This window comes from Anticarsia gemmatalis, chromosome 3 (genome assembly GCF_050436995.1).
Source record: "Anticarsia gemmatalis isolate Benzon Research Colony breed Stoneville strain chromosome 3, ilAntGemm2 primary, whole genome shotgun sequence".
NCBI lineage: Eukaryota > Metazoa > Arthropoda > Insecta > Lepidoptera > Erebidae > Anticarsia > Anticarsia gemmatalis.
Genome location: NC_134747.1, coordinates 3,975,540 through 4,002,846, shown reverse-complemented (window position 1 = coordinate 4,002,846; position 27,307 = coordinate 3,975,540). Strand labels below are relative to the sequence as shown.

The following is a 27,307-nucleotide window of genomic DNA, read 5'->3' as shown; positions in this document are numbered from 1 at the left end:
ATGATTTGTTCATTCATGTCAAAAACAGACGCATATTATTGTCAATACAGTTGGTGAATTTATTGCAAGAAGATATTAAGAATTCTACTTGGTTTAATTCAATCGCTGTTATTCAGCAAGCAAAACTTTTTTCAAACCACGGCAAAGACTCTTTGGAACGAGCTTCCTTCGTATGTCGTATTTTAATTATTATTGGAAATATTCGAAAGAGGTGCCATTTTGATAGTATTCTATTTTACGCTTTGTAATGTATATTTAAACGTGTATCACAAATAAACAATGTTTAATTATAACCCAATAATTATAATTAGTATTAATAACAATGATGGAACCCACGAGCGGATCAAAGCATCAATTAAAATTACTACCAGTATCAAAGTACAGTCGGTGACCAAATTCATTGGATAAATTATTATCAAATCTTTGAGATACTATAACAAGTTTGGAATTGGGTAAACACTATAGGCGGTCATGACTACCCGATACATTGAGTACGCGGCTGTTTGATATCGCCCGCCATCGTATTGACAGATAGACATGTATCTTGGTTTCTAGAAGACTTTAATTGTCATGACTTGAGTATTAAAGACAATAAAAAATCCTTCAGCTGAGTCTAAGGACATCAGCTTAGTATGTTCGTTTAGAAAAACGAAATCGAAGTATTGCCTCGCGTGCCGGCTTAATACAGTCGTCAATAATCAGTGTCAAGGATTACTAATTTTGTTACTGACTGTACGTAGGTGGAGCTCGATTTAAACCCATTAGTTCTATTTTGAAGCAAAATTGCCTTTAATTACTAGTAATAAAACTATTTGTTTGTTGTTCGATAGAGCTTTTAAAGGGTATACTTCGCATATTATACTGATACTGTAAGTATTGGACTATGTGAATAAATGTCGGTTATAATATAAAACGGGTCTTTAAAGTATCGTACCTTATTTGTTGACCGATATCTAAGTCTTTTCTGAGTTTTTCTGTTTAGAATTTCTCAGAGGTTGCCCGGAGTTAGAAAGTTCAGGTTGTAGACCTCCATGCCTCGAAGAGAACGTGAAGCCTTCGATCCTGCGCCTGATCTCTCACTGGTTGTATCGGTTAAGATGTCCCACCGGGCTATGGAAGTAATAAAATAGTGTACCTGTGTATTGTTCACACACTAGAACCCTATAAACAAAGTCCTGCACAGTTGGCTAGTTTCAATGAAACTGGCCACAATAGCCACATATCGGCGAGTGGACATGTTACCCGACGCACGTTTTGATCGGGTTACACCAATCATGGTCACGGGCCCGGGCTGAAAGTCAGCCGTATCGTTTAAGACCCGTATAGAAATTTAGTATTAAGTTTACATACCGCGTTTGTTATAACGTGAAATAGAAATAGATTTATTATACATTTTATACATTAGACACTGTCTGTCGCTAATGAGAACCTTTTCAATATCCTGTCAATTTGACTTCGTCTAGACGACATTGTCAGTTATCTATTTAGGTTATGGAGGCTAATCGCCGACCAAAGAAACTGGCTGAGAAAAACTTTTTTATCTACCTATATTATCCTACCACATTATATAAATACGAAAGCTTGTAAAGATGGATAAATGGATGTATATATACTAATATTATAAAGCTGAAGATTTTGTTTGTTTGTTTGTTTGTTTGAACGCGCTAATCTCAGGAACTACTGGTCCGATTTGAAAAATTCTTTCAGCGTTAGATAGTCCATTCATCGAGGAAGGTTATAGGCTATATAACATCACGCTACGGCCATTAGGAGCGGAGTAGCAACGAAAAATGTTACGAAAACGGGGAAAATATGACCCATTCTCTCTTATGTGACGCAAGCGAAGTTGCGCGGGTCATGTGATATATGAAAAAACTACTACACGGTTTTAGGTGAAATTTGGTACACAAATAGATAGATTTATAGGTCCTGTTTAATCCACACATATAAAATGATGTGGATAAAACAGGATAATATTTATCTCGAGTTATATTTTCACGCGGACGACGTCGCGGACAGAAGCTAGTTGTGTTAAAACATCAGAGCACCTGACCTTTTCAGTTTAAAAATAAGAGTAAAGCATATACCTAGTTGGTATTCTGTTTACTTTTCCTTGAACATGTATTTATTTCGAGGCTACTAGTTCATATGTTATAATCAGATAAGCGAGGCTAATCTCATGAGGCCGTTTTATTCCAACTTCATCCATCACTCGTAGTTAGTCCCTGTGGAAATTTAGCCCCAACTTTTGAATTCATATCAAAAGTACATATTTAGCTGTGAAAAAGGAAGTATTAACCTATCAATTTGATACAGGATATTACGATGCTTGAAAATACCACGTTGTTAGAAATGCTGCTTATAAACATAAGGATCCAATAAAAATAACAAACAAACGTAAAAATAATACCACTGAATTAATATAAAACATTTATTTATTTTAAAAACGATAAATCCCTCTTCTATTATATAATATGCCGACGAAGCATTCTCATATGCGGGCAAATCTCCCGCCGAAACGAGAGGTTGGTCAGGCAGTGAGTCTACTCCGCTTTTCAAGTCCGGGTTAGCCACTGAGGCTTTCATCTCTCTAAGTGAAACCATAATTAGTAAGTAACACACGAGCAGTCTCGTCTTGAAACCTTCCTTTAAACCTTTAGTTTCGATAGGACTCGAAGTAATAATGTTCTAATCATATCTTATTAGTGTGATCACAAAATTGTACTTTAATACTATGTATTTACTGTGAAAATAGTTCCCTAATTCTTGTAATTAGAAGTAATAACAATGTATTCGTATTGCCTGCGGCTAGTTATAATTAATGTTATCTCAGTGATTAATGCTTAGTCCATAAATTTATCTTTTTTATATAGAACGAAGATAATTGTACCTAGGTTTTAGCCAGATATATTATTCCCTGGAGTTCGAATTTGCTGGATAATATGTCATTGTGACCATCTAGGTATTATAATAACTATTGTTTGTAGCTGAATAAATACAAATTAAATCAAGATCTAACCACTCTCGCATTATGAGAGATCCTTGCCCAGCAGTGGGATAGAAATGGGGTTAAAAAAATATGTTTGTTTTCCAGCTGTATAAAGACGGCTGAAGTCGACTTAGAAGTTTGGAGAAACCAATTAACAATTATAATTTTCGAGGTAAAACATAAAATAGTTTAGAATAAACTCACCAAATATTTTGTTGCTATACACTACGACAGCTTTTAGACAAGGTTTTATGACCTAAAATTACAGGATGAATTTTGATGTTTACGCCACAACTTTATCAAAATTCATAACAGCGATTAAATCAAGGCCCAACAAGTTATAATCCGTTATAAAAATAGCCTCCGATATCCAACAAATTAATATGTCCATGAAACATAACCTCCTTCATCCCCAAATCCCAGTGAAATCCTAAACAAAATCTAATAAAGTCTAATCTAGATAAATGAGAAGTCCCACAAACCATTAAAGTTAGTTACAGCATACAATTAAACTTCTTCTACAGCAGTTTGGAGAAAATCTACTGAAATATTTCGGGTGAAGATACGTCTAGTGGAAACATTAATTCGGTTTTATTGGCGACTTATCCCGGTCTCGTCTGGGTTAGGCTAGTTTTTAGTGTTTTACTTTTACGTAAGTCAAAACAATTAGTCGAGTGATACTAATATTATTGATACGAAAGTCTATCTGTCCGTCTAATACTCATTGACAATGAAGGAGAGACCTTTTTTTTTCAAAAAATCAACGTTAAACCGCTGTTCATGGAACGTGCTTACCAAAAAGAACGTACAATCTTTCAGATGCAATACGGTGGTTCTGGAGTTATTACCACAACATGTGCACAATCTCACAAAATGTTTACGAATTTTTTATTTAGTAGTGTGCCACAGCCGTTTGTAGAAGGTGGTCAAGTGCATTAATTGCAGATGACTTGGTTTTTGGTGTAAAGCAATTGAGTTCAAAAGTTCCAAGAATATCTACTTTGAATTTACGATTCTCCGTGAAATTTCCAAGAAACTTTGATAAAGTGTTGCATTACAAACTGTAGAAACTTTTGGCTTTGTGGCTATTTATACACTATAATCTATTAACACTCACTCAAAATATGCAATAAAGTGTAATTCACGAATCACTTCATTTGATTGTAGAGGGAAATTTTAACATTTATTCATCATTTAGGAATACCTGAATTAAATTAAAGCAAATTATCTTACTGGTGGGAATTAGGATGTATCCTACTGTCAACAAAAAATCACAATCAAATCAACAATATGATTGGTGGATGTCAAACACATAAATAACAACATAGCATAGCCCATCTCATGTCAAAAGAACCCTAACAATGCCGAATCTGACACACAAGTTGTTGAACATCATCTTCAGAAACAAACAACATCATTCTATCTTTACTTCACACTTATTTACGACCAAACACAGCATAAACAAATTCAAATAAGCATCTAAGAACGCATACATTTGAGTAACATAATTAATACATGTCGACAGCGCTCACTTGACAGTTCTCTGACAAATACTGTGGAACATCCCGTCGTGTGAACAACAGGCCAATTCGCTGTACAATTAATCTCCCTTTATTGTACGTCTTACGTATCACCTCGCATTAACATGTATGGGAGTACCTTTTGAGTGTGACGTTTATTTAACTCAGGCTGTATGAATATGAAGCTATAAAGCTTAAATATCTAGCAACTGTGTGTAAAAAGTGATTGTTAAACGTCTAATGTGATATATTTTTCAATATGAGATCACAGGCATTAGATTATGGTGTTTTCTAATAAAAAGCTAAAAGTACAATGTTACACAACTGTTAATAGCAAACCTAAAATAAATAAAGACAGTGGAAAGAAAATACTTTTACATTTGGCTTTTAGTACATTTTCTTGCTTTTGATGAATAGAAGAACTATTTCTATGGTTGAATTACTTGGTCGAACTACTGAAATGAGCCTTTTTTAAATCAAAAATTAGCTGGACCGGAAAAACACAGCCTCTGGCTTAACTATTAACTAAATTATTTGTAGATCGAAATCTGAAAATCAAACCGTTTATTTGACGTTTGAATGACGGAATTTCGATACCAGATACTAACATCGAAAACTCGTTATTGCTTTGTGCATGCTATATTTAAAAAAAGGCTTGTGCTGATAGGATGTTGACACAGTTTAAAACATGGGTAAAAATATTAAAAATATTTATGTTGTTTTGATTTGTTGCTTAAAATACACCATGTTAATAAAATTTTGTATCCCACTGTAAGATAAGGGTCTTCTCCAGGAAATAAAGGGGGGTCAGACTTTGGTTACACTGCACTGGCAAAGTGCAGGTATGCTTATTTTAATATTAGTTGAATGCATACAACTTACCCGTCAACGAATTAAAAAAAGCACATACATACTAGTAATATCCTCTTTAAATTTCAATATCGCAATATAACATTCAAATCTATCTAAACCAACATTATAATCATTCAAACCGAAACCGGAATCCTTTATCGCCGTTATTATAATTCGCCGCGTGTCCCTACAATTATTGGACGAGCGTACATTACATATTCATTAGTCCCGTGGTTTTACTTCGATAGTAGTAAGGTTCTATTAAGTTCTATATAAAGCTGAAAGGTGTGAAGTTCGTGAACTTTAGGTGTAATGAAGAAGGTGTGGAGGCTGTTTGGGAGTTTAGTTTTTGTATCGTGATGTAGTGTTAACAGTTTTAAGATGTGTTGCATTGTAATTTTTCTTCAGGAACTTTTTTGTATTCCTTTCTATAATATAACTATATATAATATGAGACAATGAAAGCTTTTCTAATTTATAGTGAAAACGTAAAAAATATTTCAGAATTAAAACTAATTTATCGATCGAATTATCGCCATAAAGTTGTTTTATAATAAAAAATGACCTTAAAAGACAGATTGTGAATTTCATTTTGTGAATTGATTGATGGGAGAAGATAATTTTTATCCTGAAATTATTAATATCTGCATTTAGTTTAACTAAATTAAACGTTCTATGAATTAGACTGTTTATAATGAACACAATGTCTTAAAATAGCACGTACCCCAAACAAACATACCAATTACATACAAAACTGTTGGGATTCCTATACAGAATTGATTTCGGAAAGCAATTACATTTATAGGACTTCTTCACGACTATTCATAACTACAGCGTATTTGAAAGCCTTATTGAAAAGTAGCTAATTTCAACAGCAAAATTGAGCCTAGTCTAGGTCTAGACAGGCTCAATTCAAGTAAGTCTAGACATGTCTTGTATAGAGGTCTTAGTCGTAGGTAAGGTACCGTTTTAGTAACTCGTAAATGACAATTATTTGTAGCTTTTAGCGTGGTTTATTTAAAAACCAACGACCGGTTTCATAATTTGAAACAATCAGAAGCAGTCATTTGAGAAACGGACACAGTAATTGTTATTTGTAGATGACAATACTAAACAATCGAGTTAGCTCCGTCTCTCACGAGAATGGCACTTAAAATAAAAAACATCGTTTAAAACAAACTTTTATGTCCTCAAAGGGAGAAAATCATCAAAAATACAAGTCAGTGGGATAACGCGTGCTTCTTATTTATCTCACAAGATTTCACTTTAAATATACATACATAATAATAACCGAGATACAATAACAATCCGAAATACAATTTCAAATAATACTGAAAAATGAACGCAGTTTAGCAAAGGTTTTACGTGCAAAACCACCCATAAAATTAACTGCAACCTGGCACACGAATACTAAAACACACTCACTATCTGAAAGTCGCAGATGTCGTCTGCAACCAAAACATAACTAGGAATTATCTAGGAGATAAAACGTCAAGTGCATACAGTCATTGTGTGTTGTTCCAAGTGAGCTGGCTTGTTATCTGAGCTAGACGCTCACGCTCGGCCGAGCATCCTAAATACACGGTGCTCTAAATGTCTCTCCGTTTTATTAGAACCTTGTTTATTTCAAGTAATTGTAAGTTTTTAGTATTCGTAGCTTAGTGGTATATTTGCATTCGTGTATCGAGGGTTAAAACACAAAGCAACGCGCCAATTAGGTACTGTGTGTAATAAAACATACAATATTTTATGTTTTTTTTATTCTCAATCTTCTTAGGGACTTTTATAACGATTAGCGCATGTCAGTCCCATCGTATCCTAAGCCAATATTTCATGTTCTAACGGTAAAGTGATGAAACTTGGTATGTTTTGGAGGTTTTAAAGCAGTTTTATTGAAGGAATATAACGTCCCGTTTGCGCTTTTGGGTAGAAGACTGAAGGTATAGTTTTTTATTCCTTGGAGACCCTCGACCAGCAGTGAGATGGTTTTGGACCATTGTTTTGACCTTATTCAAGCTAGTTTCAAACCTTGTAATGTTCAAAACTGGGATTTATTAGATATTAATAAAATCGGCCTAATTTGAATTAAATACCATATTATTATTAAATGTGGATTTGCATAGTAAACTAAGTTTATTATGCCTAGTAATTGTAATTTTATAGTTTGTGTGATTTACAAAGGTCTGCATAAATTTAGGGTTATTTGTGAAATGTACTAAAGTGTAAAGCACAACATAAGTTTTGAGAAGTTACAATGTATTTGTAGAGGTGATAAGTCTATCGACCTGCCCTTGGCCAATGGCAGGCTTTGACCTGACCCCTGTTATATTGATAAGAAAGCTGCAAGATAAACTAACTTATATTCTTAAGAAAACGGAGAAAATGTACTATAATTTCTTTTCACCGATCACAATCGTGCCTTTATAATTTGGATACTGGTTTTATTCATTAGCATCCGTTCAAATCACTTTAAGGTAGCAAATGCGAAACCTATTCAAATTCATTTATATTGCAACAAAAATCTACTCACCCTTTTAAAACTCGTTATAATAAAAATGTATGTGCCGTAAAAAGTAAAGCATATCAGACCACAACAAAAATCAACAAGTACAAGCAAAAACCGTACATTGCAGCAAATAAAAGAACAAAAGGGAGCACTGCGAAACGAAGCAGGTCACAATTTTAACTGAAACATAAGCCAACAATCCCCTATTAGAAGTCCCCCTCGTGTTACGCAAACAAATCTCAAACAAACATGGAGACTCGAAACACCAATATTTGTTCAAATGTTTGGACACACGTGACCAATTAGCGAAAATACCTACGGCTTATCTTTAGCTACACATGCTGATGTTAGAAGTGTTTTTTGTTAGAGGGGTTTCAGACTAGCGTTTTATAAGCGAGTTTAAGCTCGTTTTTGGAGATGCATGTATTCACAATTAAAATATCCTTTATTTCGAAAACTTCGTACATTTGAAATAATCTTACATAATAATTTTTAACCGTTTCGGAAAATCTGGTTGCTCGTGAGAAAAAACGGCACGAAACTCACGACTAGTAGGCGTTCAGAAGCGTCTTTTACCACAAGCGCTACTCGTGCGAGCGTTGACACGATTATAAGCTTGTATAATCCATGTCGATCGGATACTGACTACTATCGGTTCAAGCGAACAAACCGAAATAGCCCGGCAATGCGAGTATACGCAATGTAATGAAAATAATGAAAATGCTAGTCTGGAAATGCTCTAAAGGATTTCGTAGGATATCTTTTTTTTAGTATAGGGTTCGCGTCTAAAAAGGTTTTATTCCGGTTGAATAAATTCTGTAGTTGCGGTGTTTCCAATTGTACAGAGGACATTTTAAGTGAAATGTGGATGTCACAATACCTATTGTATGTGAAAGGGTTAACAAACTGCAAATAGACTTTCTTTTGTTACATACATTTTTAAACCAAAATCAACTATACTCTATATTGGAAACATCAAATAACCTGGCTCAAGAAAATAGTCGTTAAATAAACGAGAGAGATTCTTCAATTAATTCTACACGTAAAATAAAGAATCTAGCTGCTTGTAGAATTAGTAGCAATGGCAATTTAGTAAGTGTTAAACGTCACCATATTTATCACAAATAAAATAAAAAAATAGGTTACAAAAAAACACAAACGGTAAAAAAGGTTCGTTGCATAGTTAAGCAGTTGTAAATATAGTTAAGTAAGTTAGTAACATTCTTAGTTCTTTGAACATAGCTATGAATCTAATCATAAAACCATCTCTTTACTCAATTACTCATCCCAATATTCAAATAGGTATTACCACACTATGCTTCTATTAACACTATCACAGTGACCTCACAATGTAATTTACCAGCTAGTTATCAGCTAATATGTATGTAAATGAGTTGCAACTGGGCGAACAGGTCAGGCCTTGCCTATGTAGGTAATCACGTGTTTCGGTCAACGCAATGATCCTTTGAAGCTATCGTTGGTTAATTGAGGTATTGGGCGAAGTTAGCGGGACTACAGAGCTATAAGTCCATATACATTATTTATTTTATTTTACTAATATGATGAATGCAAAAGTCTGTGTGTAAAAAAGCGCCAGCTTAACTAATGTTGATAAAAATTACACCCGTGGCTGTAAATTAACCTAATTGTCTGTTGTAAAGGTTCAGCTATTAGGTGTGAAAGCTTAACAGATAGAACGACAAACAGACCAACTTTCATATTTATTAAATCAGTGGGGTTAGAAAACCCTGTCATGTCACGATACAGAACGCGACTTCGGGCACGTGCGATCATCGCTCGTTTTTTAGAAACAGTTAATTTATCTTGTATAGCATTGGCTTTGACATATAGTTTAATAAAAGAAACTGGAACAAAAAGTAAATTTTATGAGAAATGTGACTGAAATTTCAATGAAATACACTATACACACGTACACACAATTTGTAACAAACGAAAATTATTTAATCATAATATGAAAACTATATGTTAAAACTACATTTGAATAGCAAATGAACTACTTAGTATTCTACAAAACTCTCAATTTGAGTTCTGAATTACAAACTAAAGCTTATTATAACTTTTTAAACAAAAGATCACTTGATCTCGAAATCAAACAAGTTTTATTGAATTTAGAAATTACATTACAAAGAGAATCGTAATTTATTTTTATTCTGGAAAACCACTGGTTTGAAAACTGTAATTTTGTGACTCTATGAGTTAATAGAATTGTAATTTCGTATGAAGTTCTATTAAATTTAAATAAGGTTTAGAAATTGAGTCATATTTATTTAATTAAACTTATTATACTGATTTAATTTCTACATTAATGATAGTAGAAATACTTGTAACTCCTTTAAAAATTGAATACTGGATTGGATATCGTAAAAAATTGAAAATACTTACTTATTTTAACGTTTTACTTCAGACTTCATTTTAGTTTTTCAAATTGGTTTTCCTTTTAATAGGTGTATTTTTTACAAAACTGCCTCTGTGGCGCGGTCGGTAGTATATGCGGCTGCCGTGCGAGAGGTCTCGGGTTCGAATCCTGGGTCGGGCCAAAGTCTTTTCTGAGATTTTCTGTTAAGAATTTCTTAGAGATTGCCCGGAGTTGGGAAGTTGAGGTCGAAGACCGCCGTGCAACAACACTTTTATTGAAAATATAACTTTCAAACCCCTATAACTGAAGCATTATTTATCAATGACGTAGTTAAATTGGGAACAAAAACAAGCTACCTTTCAGTTCGAACCGGTACTTGTTTCAACCAAACACTTAATTACAAAATAACGATCCGTTACCGAGTAGATCCGAGCTCGCGGCTATTACAACTCCGTACAAAGTTAAGTTTCAGTGAAATCAATCAGAATTTGAACTGGGAAACAAATAATTACAATTAATGACTTGAAGTACCTGTAACTATAGACTAGTATAGACCGACGACTTAGTAGAGACCCTTGACATGAGCATTTTATCTAGTTTACAACTAATAATGCTGTTTATTTCTACAATAAATTAGTTGTATTAAATAGCATTTTCATATGCCTACGAGTCGCAGATGTTCTGAATTTTGCATTTTGTAAACATTCTTTAGATGCGAAGCTTACACAAAATGTACTTAGTGGTTGGTGGAACTATTATTGGGACAGTACAAATACAAGTTAAATGTAGGGTCACACATACCTATTAGCTGGGTCACGCATTAGATTTAAAACCTGTAATGTGTATTTTTTAATAAACAAATAAAATATATACGAAATTGTCTGTATATAGAAACGCAAATAGAGGACGAAAGACATAGATATACAGATCATAACGGTGATGTTCTATCTGGTGTATAGTACTAGCAACTGGCGGTCCTGTATGACAATATGTATGTATGACAGTGAATGAAGCAAAAGAAGTTTGTAAGGATCTCACTTAATGGCGCTCTATTGTCTCTGCCTGTTCCCATGCAAAAAGGCGTGATACAAAAGTTTTTATGTCGATCAAGACGAAAAAAAGGCGGGCATGTTATTGCAAGTCTATAAAACACTTTTAAGAGTGTCCCCGTCGTCTAATTCATAATATATCGATACACTATCGACCTATTAACATAAATCTAACACAATACTGAAAGTTCTATTACCATAACGTCGAAACTGTCGTATTCCGCATATAAATGACCTGATAGACCTTAAAAAAATGTAAATGTACACACTTACGAACGATTTAATCATGGAGTACGTTGCGAATGTATTTACTACTTTATTTACTGTCATATAAGTTTACTTCTATTGCTATAACCAAAATAACAATGCAAGACTTCAGTTAATTTTAAATATATTAATTTGAGAGCTGGATTTTTTACTTAAAAACCCTTTTCGAGCCTTGGTTAATACTAATAGGTCTTCTACAATTTATTCAATCACACATTGTTATAGAGATTTTCGCTGCATTTACATCAAAGCGAGTAACTATCTATAAACCTCTAAATCTTTGCTTGAATTTTTTACCCATAACTGAACTATTTGCATCTTTATTCTTCATTCCACATCTATATTTGAAAACCGTTAATAGGCGTCAATACAAATAATTCCCGTCAAATTCTGACAAAATACTCGATAGAATAATTTCGTGTGACACTTAATCGACTTTCCAATTATCTTTCAAACAGATTACTTTACTCGATTCTTAGGATTATTTTAAATTATGAATATCTGAACATTAGATAGAAAATGCTCTCTTAATTTGCGAAAGCTTGAAGTATCAAGATGACATTTTGAAATATTCTAATATACATAAGTTATAATACACATCTTTATTAGTTCATTAAGTTTTAATGGCCGTCGTTACGCTCTTCGCCTACTCCTTCATTTATACACAGTAAGCTGAAGTGACAATTAATGACTGTGATTATCGCTTTCTTGAGACTAGCGACCTCTTATGATTACAATAATATTAAATAATATTACTATTTTATAGTTGAATGTATCTACGTAAAAGCTACATCGAAAAAGTTATAAGATCTGCTGTATATTTGGCTACCGTTCCTGGCCATTTTGAAGCCAGTGTTTATAGTATGGTGAAGAGGACTATCATGATAGCGACCCGGACTATGTATGTTGCTTAGCGGGAGCTCTTACAGCCAAACTTTGATTTGAAGCCTAGTCTCCCATAGTTGTTCCCATCGTTGTTGGCGAAAACGAAAAGTCTATGACAAATTGCATCACGATACAAACGGTAAAAAAGAGACGAATCGAAATTATACGAGAAACCTTTTGCCTATCACTAGGGTAACATAGATTAGCACTAACAATTTCAGTTTAGACGCAGTAGGAGTACTTCCAGAACTATGTTTGAGCCACAAGATCTAGTGGACAGAACTGGCTACATGTACGAAATCTCACAGTGATTAGCGGTCGTGGCGAGTGGTTGCAGATGTAGTAGCTCGACTTGATTACTAGTTGATACCAAGTTACCACCAGTGACCGAGTGTGTGGTAGCTAAGATTAGAGAATAATGATTTAATGGTATCTCTTGGTAGATTGAACTTATCAGGTTTTGCTTTGGAATCTAGTTTCCTCGAACTAGTCGAAATAAGAGCTATATATTATAAGGAAATACCAATGGAGGATTGAAAAATATCAAATTAGGGGCAGATTTTAAGTTAAGTGGAGAGGTCTTGAAATATTTCCTATGGCAGAGAACATGAAATAGCTAGTGCTTCAGGTGATACGTAGAGAAATGGTAATGAACAGAGGTTATTTTTGAGGGATCTTGATATCCCTAGCCTGAATCATCAGGTGTAATAACTAACTCAAAAGAAAAAAAAGAATTATTTCTCATTTAAATTAATTCTTCAATAGTTCAAGTGTGAAAAACTTTCGTTCAGTATTTCACGATAAGCGTGTAATCAAACGGACTCATCCAATTAGTATGTAATCACGGAACACGCGAAGCAGTCACGCCACTGACTATACATTGTGCTAAACAAACCTTTGATCTGGACTATAGATAGCTGATTGGTGTTTACTTACGTGATTACGTTTGATTTGTAATGCTAATGAAGGAATTGTCGTTTACAGTAGCATTACTGCATGGTAAAACTTTGTTTTTGTTTAACTTTTAATTAACTCTCACACTAAGAATTGCTCTTGTGTCGCGGGGACTTTTACAATCATACAAACAACGGACACAAAGCACAACAAAACCAAAAACAACTATTTGTAGATCGCACATTGTTGATGGAATAAGATAAAAATTCGTTGATTTAATTTTACTATATAATTTGAAGTATATAATTTACCAAATTTCTCAAGAATGTTGTCCTAAATCAGCAAGCAAATTTCAAGAATACATTGAAAGCAAATTGGAACAAATCCAAATGATCCCGAATTTCTTATAAATGTTCTGAATTCTTAAATTAGTGTAATCTTTCATTCGTTTTGTTATTTTGCCTTTATTTCATCAAAGCTTTGGACGAAAGGTTTTTAAGACATTCAATATTGTACTTTGTTTGATTGTATGTGGTTTCGGTAAAGTTGATACTTATTTAGTAGTCTTGTTTGAAAGTTAAGGACTGCTGGAGATGTTTGAACTTATATCAAAAATGGACCACAGTTTTTGTGGTCGTCGGTATGGGGTCGTAACTGTTACTTTACGAATTCAGGACTTAGAATATATCTTGTGTTGCGGCAACTTTTTCACAAAGACGATATTTTTTTCAAAAGACAATTTGCAAGTTTTGCTTAGATAGTTTGCAGTATCTAAGGAGATGTTTTTGTTAATTTAACATGACATGTTTTATTCGTACTGTTCAGCTCAGTGTTTAATATCACTTTACTAAGCTGATAGCACCTCCTAAAAGCCACTCACTTATAGGCGTATAAATAACGTATTTGAAATAAAATGTCTCTAGTCTTGGAAGTAAACACCAGTTTAACTAGTTGTTTAAATATGGCGCCGGTGACTCTAGTTTGCTTACGGTGGGTAAGTGTTTTATGTCAAATTCTGGGAAAGTTTTGTTAGCATACTAATTAGTCTTAGTTACATACAAAATAAAATTAGTTAGATAGAGACCAAAGAACGCCACTTGGTACGACTCCTACCAATTTTCCTGCGTCATTCATATCCACACATCTCATACAGGACTGCCGGTTACGAGTACTACGCACCAGTCTTATTAAGAATTTATATGCAAAACCAAAATTGTCACAGCAATAACAGTGATAAGAAATAGTATATTTATGTATAATAAATAGATTTCAGTCGTTTTTTTGTTGCGCTATTGTGCAGGCACGATAAATTTAATATACGTATGTAGTAGTCCACGATTATTCCTGTGACGACAGAAAGTAAAGAAAATCGGGACATTAGATAATAATATGATAGGAACAGCTAAGGATAGTCGTTCGCCGAAATCGTTGCGACATACTAAGAACGTGGCCTAAGATTAAGTCGCACCTCACCTTAATCAAACTTGATCTATTAGGCTCCACGTTTGGTATAAAAATGAAGTCTTGTATGACAACTTTCTTGTAAACACACCATATACTGATACAGCCTTGAATCATATTAGCTTAAAGATTGATTTTACGCAATCTTTAGGTACCCCTCTATGTATACTTTTAAGCACTCCTTACAGTACATTTTTCATTAAATGTTTTTGTCGTCACGTGGCTACCTATTGATTGTTTAGTTCTATTCCCACATGGAACTAATATTTGTGTATCATCGATAAAATGTTATTTTGGTTCGGTTATCCGATTCTAACTGACCCGCGCGACCCCACTCTTGTGTAATTTGATAGTTTAATTAATTTAGTCAAATAAAGTAACGATTAGATTCGTATGATTTTGTTATTAAATAAATATTAAAACAAGGCGTGTATTGTCCCCAGACCGTGGACAATGGAGACGAGAGCTGATGATGACGAGGCGCCCACAGACCCAGCAGCGAGGAAGCTCACGCATCATGACTATACCGAACAGGACTTTGAAGGTACGACGAACTAACTTCTTATGGACTGATATTTTGCGGGAATTAACACGAACATAAACTTGACCTGGGATTGCTAAACGTATCGGTGTAGGTAACACTGACCGAAGTCACAAACTGACTAAGGCTTATTCTTACCATTATCGCGATGTCGACAATGTAAAACATCTAAAGTTTTTGATCCATCACTGCGTCAGTTCGTTGATCAAGTATAAAAGCATGAACTGCCCACGCAATGTGGCACGTGCCACACGTGCACACGAATGTATACATAATACATATACTACTACATGTCCGCTACGAAACTTGGGTTGTTGTTTTAAAAGCATTAACCACGAACTGAATTAAACTAGCTGATAATAGATACAGGAGTACCAATGAAAATATAGACAGAAACCTTTCAAAGCCATTATTATAGCTGGCTGTCTGTGGTATTGGCGGTTGTGTACATACGACTGCTATCTCGAGGTTTCTGGTTTAATTCTCGGTTCGAGCGAAGTGCTTTTGGTCTTTTCCAATATATATTAAACCAATTCTCAAAAGTAGCCCGAAGTTTGGTAACGTTCCCGGTATATGGAAATAGGCTCGTCCCCTATTACATGGAACTAACTGTATAAATGACGAAGCATGGATATATTCGTATTACATACAACCTGCACCGTAGGGTATAAAAAGCTCATGGTAATGTATATTATATCACAGTTGTACCAATAAATAGATAATAGATATGAGTGAGTGTGACGTTTCCGAAGACGAAATCCAGGACAGAGCGAAGTGGATGAGAAAAACATGATTCGTAACATGGAAAAGAGAAAGAGTTGTACCAATGACTCCTTCGTGGCGCAGTGGTTTAGGTCACCACGCCGATACCACTGCATCGGGAGGTCGTGGGTTCGATTCCCACACGGAGCAATTATTTGTGCGATCCACAAATAATTGTTTCGGGCCTGGTTGTGTTTTGTGTCCGTTGTTTGTATGTTTGTAAAAGTCCCCGCGACACAAGAGCAATTCTTAGTGCGGGAGTTGTCTTTAAAAAAAAAAAAAATACATTACAGTTTCTAGAATAATAATAAATTTAAAATATCAATACAAATTATGACATAGAACCTTACAAATATACTAAAATATCAATATTCCAATAACGCGATATTGCTATTTGCGTATCACTGATAGAATGTATTGGATTGGATATACGTAATATTGAAGATACCAGCTCCAGATAACAGGTAAAATAACAGTGGAATAATTTGATCTGTTGATACGTGAGTGAAACAATAGACGTTATTTACATACGTCCACTTTGTATGTTTGTAAACCCTTATGATACATGGATTCCTCTCTATGGTAAATACATCTACGAGTATTTAACGACTGTCAACTGAGCCTATTAACAAATACCGAATGATGTTACTGTCATTATCATAGAAAATACTGTTTTCAACATTGTCATGGTATATTTTTGTGTGATACTGCTAATGTAGGGCGGTAGATTTGCCCCCGGCTTCTGAGTACATTTAGCGGTAATTTATCTATTCAATAGCGTTGTTTTATATGAGTTTTAACGATATTAAATAGATAAACTAACTCTAAATGTTCCTCAGAAACCGGGGGCGAGTAATTTTAGCAACAACATTAGATCTAAATGAATAAATTATTTGATGTTGATCTACTAGAAAGTTTTTTGTTGATAACTTGAGTAAAGAAATATGACTTTACGCTGTCCGATAAATAAAAGCTTTTGGTGTGTTGTAAACACAAAAAGAAACGCGATGTTTGACCACAAAATCTTTACTAAATTCAGACTTACTGAAATCTGCTTTGAAGGAAACAAGAAAAATATAGAAATAATCTTAGCTTCTTGTTCCTTTATCTATATTTGTAAGAGCGTTTGATAAATCCCAGTTTCATGACACATCTCATAAGATTTATTTCAATGAAAATACTTTAATCTTCCACTTCATGGCAGCATTGCTACAAATACCTCAGTGGAAAAAAGACTTAAGTCGTTGTATCATAATTTCGTCTTACACCTTTCTTCCACCAAAAATTCAATTTGAATTCTTTGAATTTCGCTCATCATTGTCCTTTTGACTTCGCCTCCATCAAAAATACATTTCTTTAAAACTTTGAATGTAAAAAGATATGGGAATATAAACGGGTGACTTGCATTTTTATTTTTATTTCGTCTGTGCTTTTGACAAAGGATTCACGAAAGTCGTTCGAAGAAAATATTTAAACGAACCATCTGTTGATGGAAAGTTATTGTAACTTTACATTTTGTTGAACTTTGTACATAAAAATGGATATAGCTTCTTGTTAAATGTGTTCATATTTTTGTTTTGTTCAGCTCTATAATGCAACAAATAAGTAGATTCTGTGTATTTCCAAATGAAGTAGCTGTAACAAATAGGCAACTGTTAGCTTTTTAACATTTTGGGTCACTGATATTTTAAGTTCTCAATTTTGTGCACCTCCACCGCCCGCGAACCTTGGATGCAAGGCTCTCAACTAAGTTGTTAGACTATAAGTCATAGTCGCTACTAAGCCTAGGTAAAGTTATGCAGAAGAAATCTTTACCGTTTACATCAATCGGGAATGTTAGGTGCGTACTCGTGGCTGTATGACAGCGAATGAAACAAAAGAAGTTTATAGGAATAACAGCAAGTGGGTTTCTTAATTTTTCTCTGCCACTTTAAAGTTCAATAATTCAGTATAGTAGTATTTACCTAATCAGTCAGTCGATCACTTAGCAGGTTCTAACAGAAGGCTTCAAAGGTGAACTTAACCTATTGATTTTCAAAATCAGCTTAATCCTAACAAGTAAAGTAGTTGTAAAGTTTCACCTAATTTTCGTTGAATCCGCAAATTGGTTGAAAGTTTCACGATTAATATTGTAAAGTTTTCCCTAGTGAGGCAGTTGTCGGATATTTGGCACATTTTCGCTATTTCAACTTGATTCCTGTAAAAAGTCGTAAGATGTTATTAATTTTTCTATGTCACGAAGATTATTAAGCGCATTTTATTAGTTTGTAGTTCTAAGCATGAAAGAAAATCTTTGCCCATAAATCAACATTGCTATAAATAAAAATTAACTCTCTTATTCATAAACACACTATAAACCTATTTTAGTTAAAAAGCTACTATAACATGTTTTCTCTTTTTCATTTCGCTAAGAAGTGAAAGAAACAAATCTCTTTATAGCCTTTCATAACTTCATAATATATATTTTTATGAATAAGAGGGTAAATGTGTAAAGATTTGCAATAGTACTTACACTTTGGCTGAACAAAGTTGGGACCTCCTGATATGACAGAGGATTTAGACATCCACCCTGGAAAAGAGCATATTGAAGACTAAGCGTTTTAAAATAAGTATTTCAAGATCACGCCACAATATAAAGATAATAAATCAAATTTAAATCTAAAAGACTACCAAACAAAAATATTTTTTACAAAAAATATTCTGCAAAACGAAACGTGATAGCAAGGTGTCCGTAGCCCAAGCCACATTTAATGTAAAACATACTAAGGGAACAAGGGGAACACTGTCTTAATAAATCCATGGTGAAAATTGGGTCAGGGAGGGTGATAGACTCTTTAGCTATGGGGTAGCAACCCCCTATACTTAGGGGCGCCGCATCCCTTGCCATCTATTTATATCCTCGCACAGAAATAGTATCGATGTTTCCTTGTAGATAAATAAATACATCCTGTTGTTATTCTTGGGTATATTTTTGTTTTGTTAATGACAGGCTTGGCACAGATAGGTAGAAATGTATGATAAAAATAGATGTAAGGATTTACAGGGTTATTCGATTTTAGACCTAGACACAGACATGTTTTTTCAATAACAAAATGAAACCAATTTAGTTCATGATGAGTAATAGAATAAAAGAATAAAAACAATACATACATATACGGTTTATGTCCACAGCTATCAAACAGTTATCCTAGGTCTGACAAAAAATGTAATACTTTACCTCTTTTATTGTGTTTTGTTATTAGTTTTAATATTTTTGTATATTATTAATTTTGATTGTGTAAAGTTAACAAACACACATTGACGGCGATTTAATTAAAGTAAACTCTGTTACTTTCAAATATATCCTTACAAATAGTTACAAATACTAATACACTACTTATAATGTCCTCTAATCCTATATTAATAGTAGTACCGACAATACGATGTCCAATAAATCTACGGAACTTGCGTCCTCTGATCAATCCCAGGGGATGAGCGTGACGGCCGCATTTATTAACATTTACCCAAGGGAGTCAAGGGACATTTAGCCCTATATTTTTATAGTAGCTTTTGCCTGTGACTCTGCTTACGTTGATTTTTTTGGAAATACAGAAAAGCGCTTTTTTTTGCAATATCGCAATTTTAAACCGAGTGATTGTCGATCAATTTTGTATGAAAGACTGATCAATAGGCCTGACGTATTTTGCAATAAGTATTTTCTCCAAGTAATGTTCAATTCCATACAATCGCTAGTAGATAGCATCAACTTTAAAAAATCGCGCTTAAATAGCTCATGCCATTCCCAGCGCATGTGGCACTTATTAATAAGCTAGTAACTAAAACATGTTTGAAAAAGACCTTATTTGTATAGATATATAAATTTTATTTATTATATAAAATAAGTAGCGCTATCGCTGATTCACGCATATTCCTTTTATTTTCATCTGATAAGTTTATTATAGATAAAAAAAAAACATCTCGGCTTTTTTCTGTACGATATGGCCTTAAAAGGTTATATTTGATTGGTAAACAAGACTAGTTTTAGACAGGCTTTCACGGCTTTACCCGTGTAATGGTTATTTGACAGGTGACTTTAATCGTAAAGCCAAAGTAAATAAGCTGTCAAATCTTGTCTTGCGAGACAAGATAGACAGAAAATTATTGAAAAAAGAATATTGGGACATTTTTTGGAACATTTTTAATGGTCTTAATAATAATTATAAAGGATCTTTTTAAAGAGCAACTTAAGGATGAACGAGATATCATAATTATTATAACGCTATCTGAAAAAGCCGTGGTTTAGAATATGTCTATTAAGTAGCAATCATTTGAACAATGAGAAAAAAACGACACGTGTAAACAAATACATTAAACGGGGCTTAAAATTTAATTCCTTTTCCCGTCTACAATTTTTTTATTCATAAAAGTAGATAACCAAAAGAAAACTTTTAAGCAGTTCTTAGTTACATAACCAAAAGTAGTAACATCTGTAACATAACTCTATTCTCTCCATTAGAACTAGTCGCCATACGACTCATAATCGAATTAAGTCCTGCAGACTACGATTCAATTTTATACCCAACATCGTTACGGTATCGATTTAAATAGTTATTCCTTCCACGTGTACGACTCGCTATCAACATACAAATAACAACTCTCCCCCAAGGGGATGGGCAGACCACGTACGATCCTTTTTGAGTTTATTTTTAGGGGCATTTTCCTCATCGGCTTGATTAAGATCAAAGGAAAGTTTTCGTGACACTGTTAAGCTATGCTGTTTGTATGGTTATCTATAGTTTTATAGTTCCTAACCCTCTTATTCATAAAAAATATATGAAATTATGAAAGGCTTATAAAGAATTTTGTTTCTTTCACTCCTTAGCGAAATGAAAAATAGAAAACATATTTTTGTAGTTTTTAACTAAAATAGGTTTATAGTGCGTTTATGAATAAGAGGGTAACAATATAGTAAAGAGCCTTGTACAACGGTTCGCAGCTGGTGCAAGTATACAAAATTCAGAATTTCCAACATTAGTGACCATTAGCTTATGCAGCTGACGGTGACCTGTTTGATACAGCTACTTTGTTTGGTACATAGAGTTCCTAAATATAATGTTTGCAAACCGTGCTTACCAAGGCTCTAAACTAAATATTAAGTAGTGCGTGTTTGTATCCAAAAATTCTTTAAGTTATATTATAGAAGATTCAAGATTGAGAAGAGTTTAAAAGGGGGTGATGGATATAAGCTTATAATCCGATCGAATCAGGTACATTTAAAAGTTGTTAAACTGCTATCAACAAAAAAGCGGCATGAGGGAAATAATAGTTTTGTTTTTCACGAAAATTTTCCTGGTGAAATCCTACTTGTCAATTAAAAACTTAACTTTTACAGGACAAACATGCGTAATTTTTAAATAATTTCAAGAGTATTTTCAAAAAAATAAGGTAATGAATAAATTTTAAGTTGTTAGGAAGTTGTATTAGTGAAAAAAGCACTTAAATCTTTTTCCCGAGTTGTCGTAAACAGTTAAAAGAACCGACACATTCTTGTATTAAAATCAGATTTAAATGTAAATGGGAATGTAATAAGAATTCCAAGGCTCCTTTTACAAACCTTAATCTACTTTAGCCGGGGAGTTAATTCGATCTCTTTTATAATTCTTTACATTTTCTTCATCTAAGAGTATTGCAGCGGCAGAGAATTGAACATTGTTCCATTAAGTACAGTTTTCAACTACTCTACGTCTGATCTTGAAGTCTGATCATAAATTAATGATTTGAAATTATGAAATTCAAACCTTTGTAGTTGCAATCATACGCCCTTCTGCTTATCCTACATTGATTTCTAACAAAAATACTTGAATCATAGTCTTACTATGACGTTATGATAAAATTTGTGAGGAAATACAATTGGAGTCGCAAAATTGTAGATTTTGCGTAACGGATTTTAAAGTAATTTGGCCTACAAAAATTAAAAGCCTTAAAAAATAAATGGTTTTTTTTATAACTCGGATTAATGCATATTATATAATATCGATTACTCCAACTTGGATTAACACTTAAGATATTAATTGCTTCAGAATATCTTTTTACGTGGACAGAATCACGAGCAAAAGCTAGTACGATTACAAACTACCTTCATTCTAAAATTACCTCCCTTATAAGCATATCATTTATAGTTTGCGATAACCGTATTATATCCGATTTAGGTACTGAAAGATGTCTCGCAATTTTCCCGGAAGCAACAGGCTTTATTCGGGTTACGAATAAATTATATCACATTTTAAGCCTTTACCAAACCTGTATGTTTTGCGTAGGTGGAGGGTGATACTCCAAGGGAATTACACTCATATGTCTTTATATGAAGGCATATATTTACGTACATAATATTAGGGAAAAGGTAGGCGTAAAATAAGGTATATTTTTACACGACAATACCTTTCGTGTGGTCGGAAATACAAGTGTTAATAATAATATGACGTCGTCATATTCATATTTTTGTTGAGTTTTGTTGTTGTAGTAAAAAAACTCAATCGAACTGTTGGTGACAACCGTTTTATGAACAACAGTATGAGCTTTTATTTTGAAAATTAGGAAGGATTTGGGGAAAAGACATTCCTTGTAAAAAGGCACTTACATTTTGCTGAAAGTGTTTTGGTTCTTCGAGAAAGTCCGTCGTATGTAGGGTTTCTAAATGAAAGGTCTTAATTTACTTAGCGAAACGATCTATTCATGTAAGTATTTACAGTTCAATGTCTAGGTTTACCCTCGTTTCTCTTTGATCACTACACTACTGTATTACAAGTACTATAAATCAAACCGCGTCACTGAAGCAACAGGCACTTTGTAGGCTTTACACCTCGCACGTCACATACTAATGAGTACAGTACGGAATAGGAAAATAGACTATCTATTTAACATACTTACAGGTTTTTATTCTTTCGAATGAACGCTTGCGTAGAAATATACGTAGTAATAAGAAATATACGTAGCTAACGACTACGAAAACGACACTTAATGTTAAGTTACACTTTAGTTTTGTGTTGTGATTATTATTTTAGCGCGTAATGGAATGAGATAAATAATTTTAACCATCACTGTAAATCGAGTGTAGTATTAGCCGAGATTCAGATCTCGTATTTCGTAAATAAACGGATTAGCAAATTTAACAAAATATGGCCTTAATTATTTGGCAAAATGTACTTTGTGTCCGTTTTTTGTTTATTTGTAAAATTCCGACCTAATAAAAAAATGCATTTTTTTGTGCGGGAGTACATACATTACAAATATATATCAACTTAAAAAAACAGAAATATTGTTCCATTCTCAACAAAGAGATATATTTTTAAAACTGTTAATAAAAACTTTATTCGTTTCTAGATTCTCTAACTGACAGGACGTAGTTGGAGTAGCGTTCAAATGGAAATATAAAATACATTTTCAGTATTTTTTTCGAACTAGCACTCGTTTAAAAGTTCAGCGTGACATGTGTCCTAACCACGAACGTTGTAAAGCTGGTAATCCACTAGAGATATAGCACATCTCTAGTGGATTACCAGCTTTATATGTAGATACTGGGTTATCAAAAGACTGATAGTATGACATTTATACATATACCATTATTATATTTTGTAAAGAATCTGTTCCTCTAATTTTAGATCTAAGTGTATTTCCTTTCGAAAACATCCTTATCCTCAAAAATTACCTAAGGTTTTCATGGTGGTATTTAAGGCAGTCTTTTCTACTGCCAATTAATTTAATTTGACGACTAGGTAACCGTGACATTTACACAGATTCTCCATTCACTATCTGTCAAATTATAAAAAAAATATTCCACAACTAAAGCTGCGAAGATAAAGACTTGAACATGAAGTCACTATTCAGCTTAATCAGTTTAAGTTACAATAGTTGGCATTCATACTCTTACAGAAAACTGGCAGCTATTGCGCTCATCTTTGTGGAAAAAACAGCCTAAACAAAACTTGATATAATAAAATAGCGTCACGTGTAAGTACCTCTAAGCTTTGTTATTGACAGGCGCTCGTTAGCATTGTGAAAGATATGCCTGTCAATGGAATATAATCAATCAATTCTGTACAATACTGTACATTGTCTGGTTCTGTAGAGATCTTAGTCCTTGTCTTGGGATGTCGAGGTGTAGAACTTAAGGACTATAATAGGAATGTTTGTGTCAAGCCTAATATTGAATTATTTAGAGACGATCATGACCAATGATGAAGTATTAACTAAACTTCCTTTAGCAGCTAGTGGTAGCTATATTATGTCAAAAACTACTTTAAATATTTGAATAATATAATCTTGCGATTAAACTACTGTACACTCTGATATTAAATTTAAAAAGAAAGCTGACTGCACAAATATCAATCAACACATTATACTTATAAAACTCTTCTTTTACTGACTGATGGACAGATGGACAACGCACAGCCGAAACTACCGCGCGTAGAAAGTTATATTTGGCATGAAGATTTCTCAGGAAGTGTAGAGGATTTTTGGAAATTCCAATCCCAAGTGGGTGAAATTTTCGCCACGCCACGCAGGCGGGTGGCAAGCTAGTTTTATATTATTATACAATTCATTTATTGATCCTTTGTTACGGCCAAAAAAGAGTTCCTTGAAACAATCATATAAGGTTTAAAGTTGAGTCTCTAAAAAAACTCGATGAAATAAATCGCTTCATATCATTATATTATATTAATTCCATACTACTTCTATCTAAATTCCAACACACTATTCAACACATTCCCAAAAGGCTATATACGGAAAGGTCAAGCATAGTTTCTTTAGTGTTAAGCGACCTTTGGGACAGTAAACAAGTAGCGGACGACGTGAATGGCCGCGTTAATGACCCGTGCTTCGGTAACTAAGAGCTGCATGTGGGAACTTTAATGTCGTATGTGGTATAGTTTCAAGGCAAAATACCGATAATTTTAAGTTTCTAGAAAAGTCTAGGATGTTTTAAAGGAAACAACCAGAAACATAACAGGGATATTCGTTTAAATTTAAGCTAAAAAGGTTTTAAAATAACTTAGGTGGTATTTTTACAATGACATGGATTCGATTGCGTTAATATACTTAATTGACGTTTCAGTTCGTTCATGAGATGTCTTTCTAAAAACAAACAGTTTAGCATAAAAAAGGACTGGTCTGAGATTGCCGCCGATAGAGTAATTTGGATGGAACGGGGTCGCCTTTGCCCAGCAGTGGGATACTCAACCAGGCTAAGGAAAATAAAACTTATAAAAAGTAAAGAAAATATCGAGCACCTTTAAATAAAAATCTTACCTCATCTGCGAGCAAGTACGACACTCGAAATTCATCGGTATATTTTTCTTCTGTCTGTCTCAAAAAAGTACAAACGCTTTCAACAATACACGATATATTTCAAATTCTACCTCAAAGTTGACTCAAACTCGATTCTCAACAAAGTGGATATTATCTATTTTTCAGTTTACTGGAGCAAATTTCCTAGAACGACGTCGTCTCCTGCTTGGTGATACAATTTAGCTTCCTTTGTAAAAATACTACGAGTATTTTCAGCCTAGGCTAGACTGAAAATATAACACCTATTCTTGAAAGCCTTTATTATAATATATTAACATATAAATCGCATAAGAAGTTATCTTTCTTAACATATTTAGCTTAAGATTACTTACATCTTAGGTCTCTGCCCCTACGAGAAAAAGGCGTGATATTATGTATGTTTGTATGTATGTATTACTTCAAATGCTTTAATGACAATTTGAATCAGAAAATTAGGTAGGCTTACGACTTAACTTTTGCCATAAAATGTGAACAAAGCGGGATCGCACATCAAAAGGAGCTTATTCTTGTCAAAACCATCATTCATCATAATCATAAAACGCTTTCTTTACATTTACAACTCAACCATTCTATGTAAAGATACTAAAGTAATAAAATCCAGTTAATCCACATCTGGGGGCTATCACGTCACGAATTTCAGTTGACAACTATTTGAAAGCCACTATGCTGTACATTGCTTTCTTCCTTATAATAAAGTGATTAACACGGTACGTCAAAGCAGCAATGTACTAAATACTGACCATCAACTTGACCTACACTAGTTGTCAAATGAGATACGCGATAAGCCCGCTGGAATAATTATACAACTTCGAAATAACTTTATCAAATAAAAACGTCCAGCGAGTCATTTCAAACGAAACAGCCTAAAGCACATTGTCACAGTTTCCCATCAACATTCAGTAACTAGTTCGCCAGTTCGAAGGGAAATAGTTCGTAAAATTGCAAATCTCGGCGCTCTGCACTTGACCCGATTGCACGCCGGATAAGATTTCCTGCACCACTTACTACGATCAGCCATTTCAGCCGATATTGCATCGATTTCTAACTCCCCGTGATACATTTAGACAGAAATAGATGAACCTGAATAAAATATATTGTCACAGGTTCGTATAAATATACCTGAGGTTAGAGATAAGCAAACATAACCTACGACTAGTTTTTATTGTACAGAGATAATTGTTTTTTTTGTTCAAATGCTTTGGTACTGAATACTTACCGAACCTGCGATCAATTGCGCGGGAGGCACCAACTTATACCACTCGGCTATAAACCTTTTTTGATTAGGTGTGTATTTTGTAAACATAAAAAGCCACACTCTACTTAGGCATCAATAACGTTAACAGTCCTTCTCATACCATACAAATAAAACAAATATATAACAGTAGCTTATGCCTGCAACTTGTTCTTGAAAAAAATAATCCCGAGGTAAAAGTATTCTAGACAGCTTACCAAATGTCATGTAAAAACCGTCCAGTCCTCTTTTTCCGTGAAAAAGAAAAACATACATACAGCCATCGTTACAATCTTTCGCATTTATAATATTCGTAGGACATAACATTACCAAAGTCTGGCCATAAACTTATTTAATTTCAAATAAACTCCAAAGATTATAAGCACGAACATTAAAACAAATCATAAACTGTGATCCCTGTCATTACGGAGGAAGTTTCGTATATTTATTCGGGCGTATTGTCTAAATATTGCGAAAACATTCCATCATACGAAACAGGAGGAATAAAGGCGAATGGTGTCGTAAAGTGTCAAACTTTCCGCCAAAGTTATATTCCAATATGTTAGAGACCGCGTCGTTTCGTGGAACATGAAGTCGATGGCCGGAGATTCTTATATTCAAAATAAGGATATGTTTTTTTATAATACTG

The 27,307-nt window shown here is 33.8% G+C and overlaps 1 protein-coding gene across 2 annotated transcripts in view; it reads left to right on the top strand.

Moving 5' to 3' along the window:
- Nucleotides 1-27,307, top strand: part of Ndae1 (Na[+]-driven anion exchanger 1) — a 94,598-nt gene that overhangs the window by 47,057 nt on the left and 20,234 nt on the right. Inside the window, exons 1-2 of one of the 2 annotated variants that reach the window (XM_076135851.1) lie at nucleotides 14,270-14,329; nucleotides 15,244-15,344. In XM_076135851.1, coding sequence (XP_075991966.1) covers nucleotides 14,301-14,329; nucleotides 15,244-15,344 — 130 coding nt within the window. In that variant the 5' untranslated portion in view covers nucleotides 14,270-14,300. Of the gene's footprint in view, nucleotides 1-14,269; nucleotides 14,330-15,243; nucleotides 15,345-27,307 lie in introns of those variants that run through there. The other variant, XM_076135852.1, reaches the window with a different exon arrangement.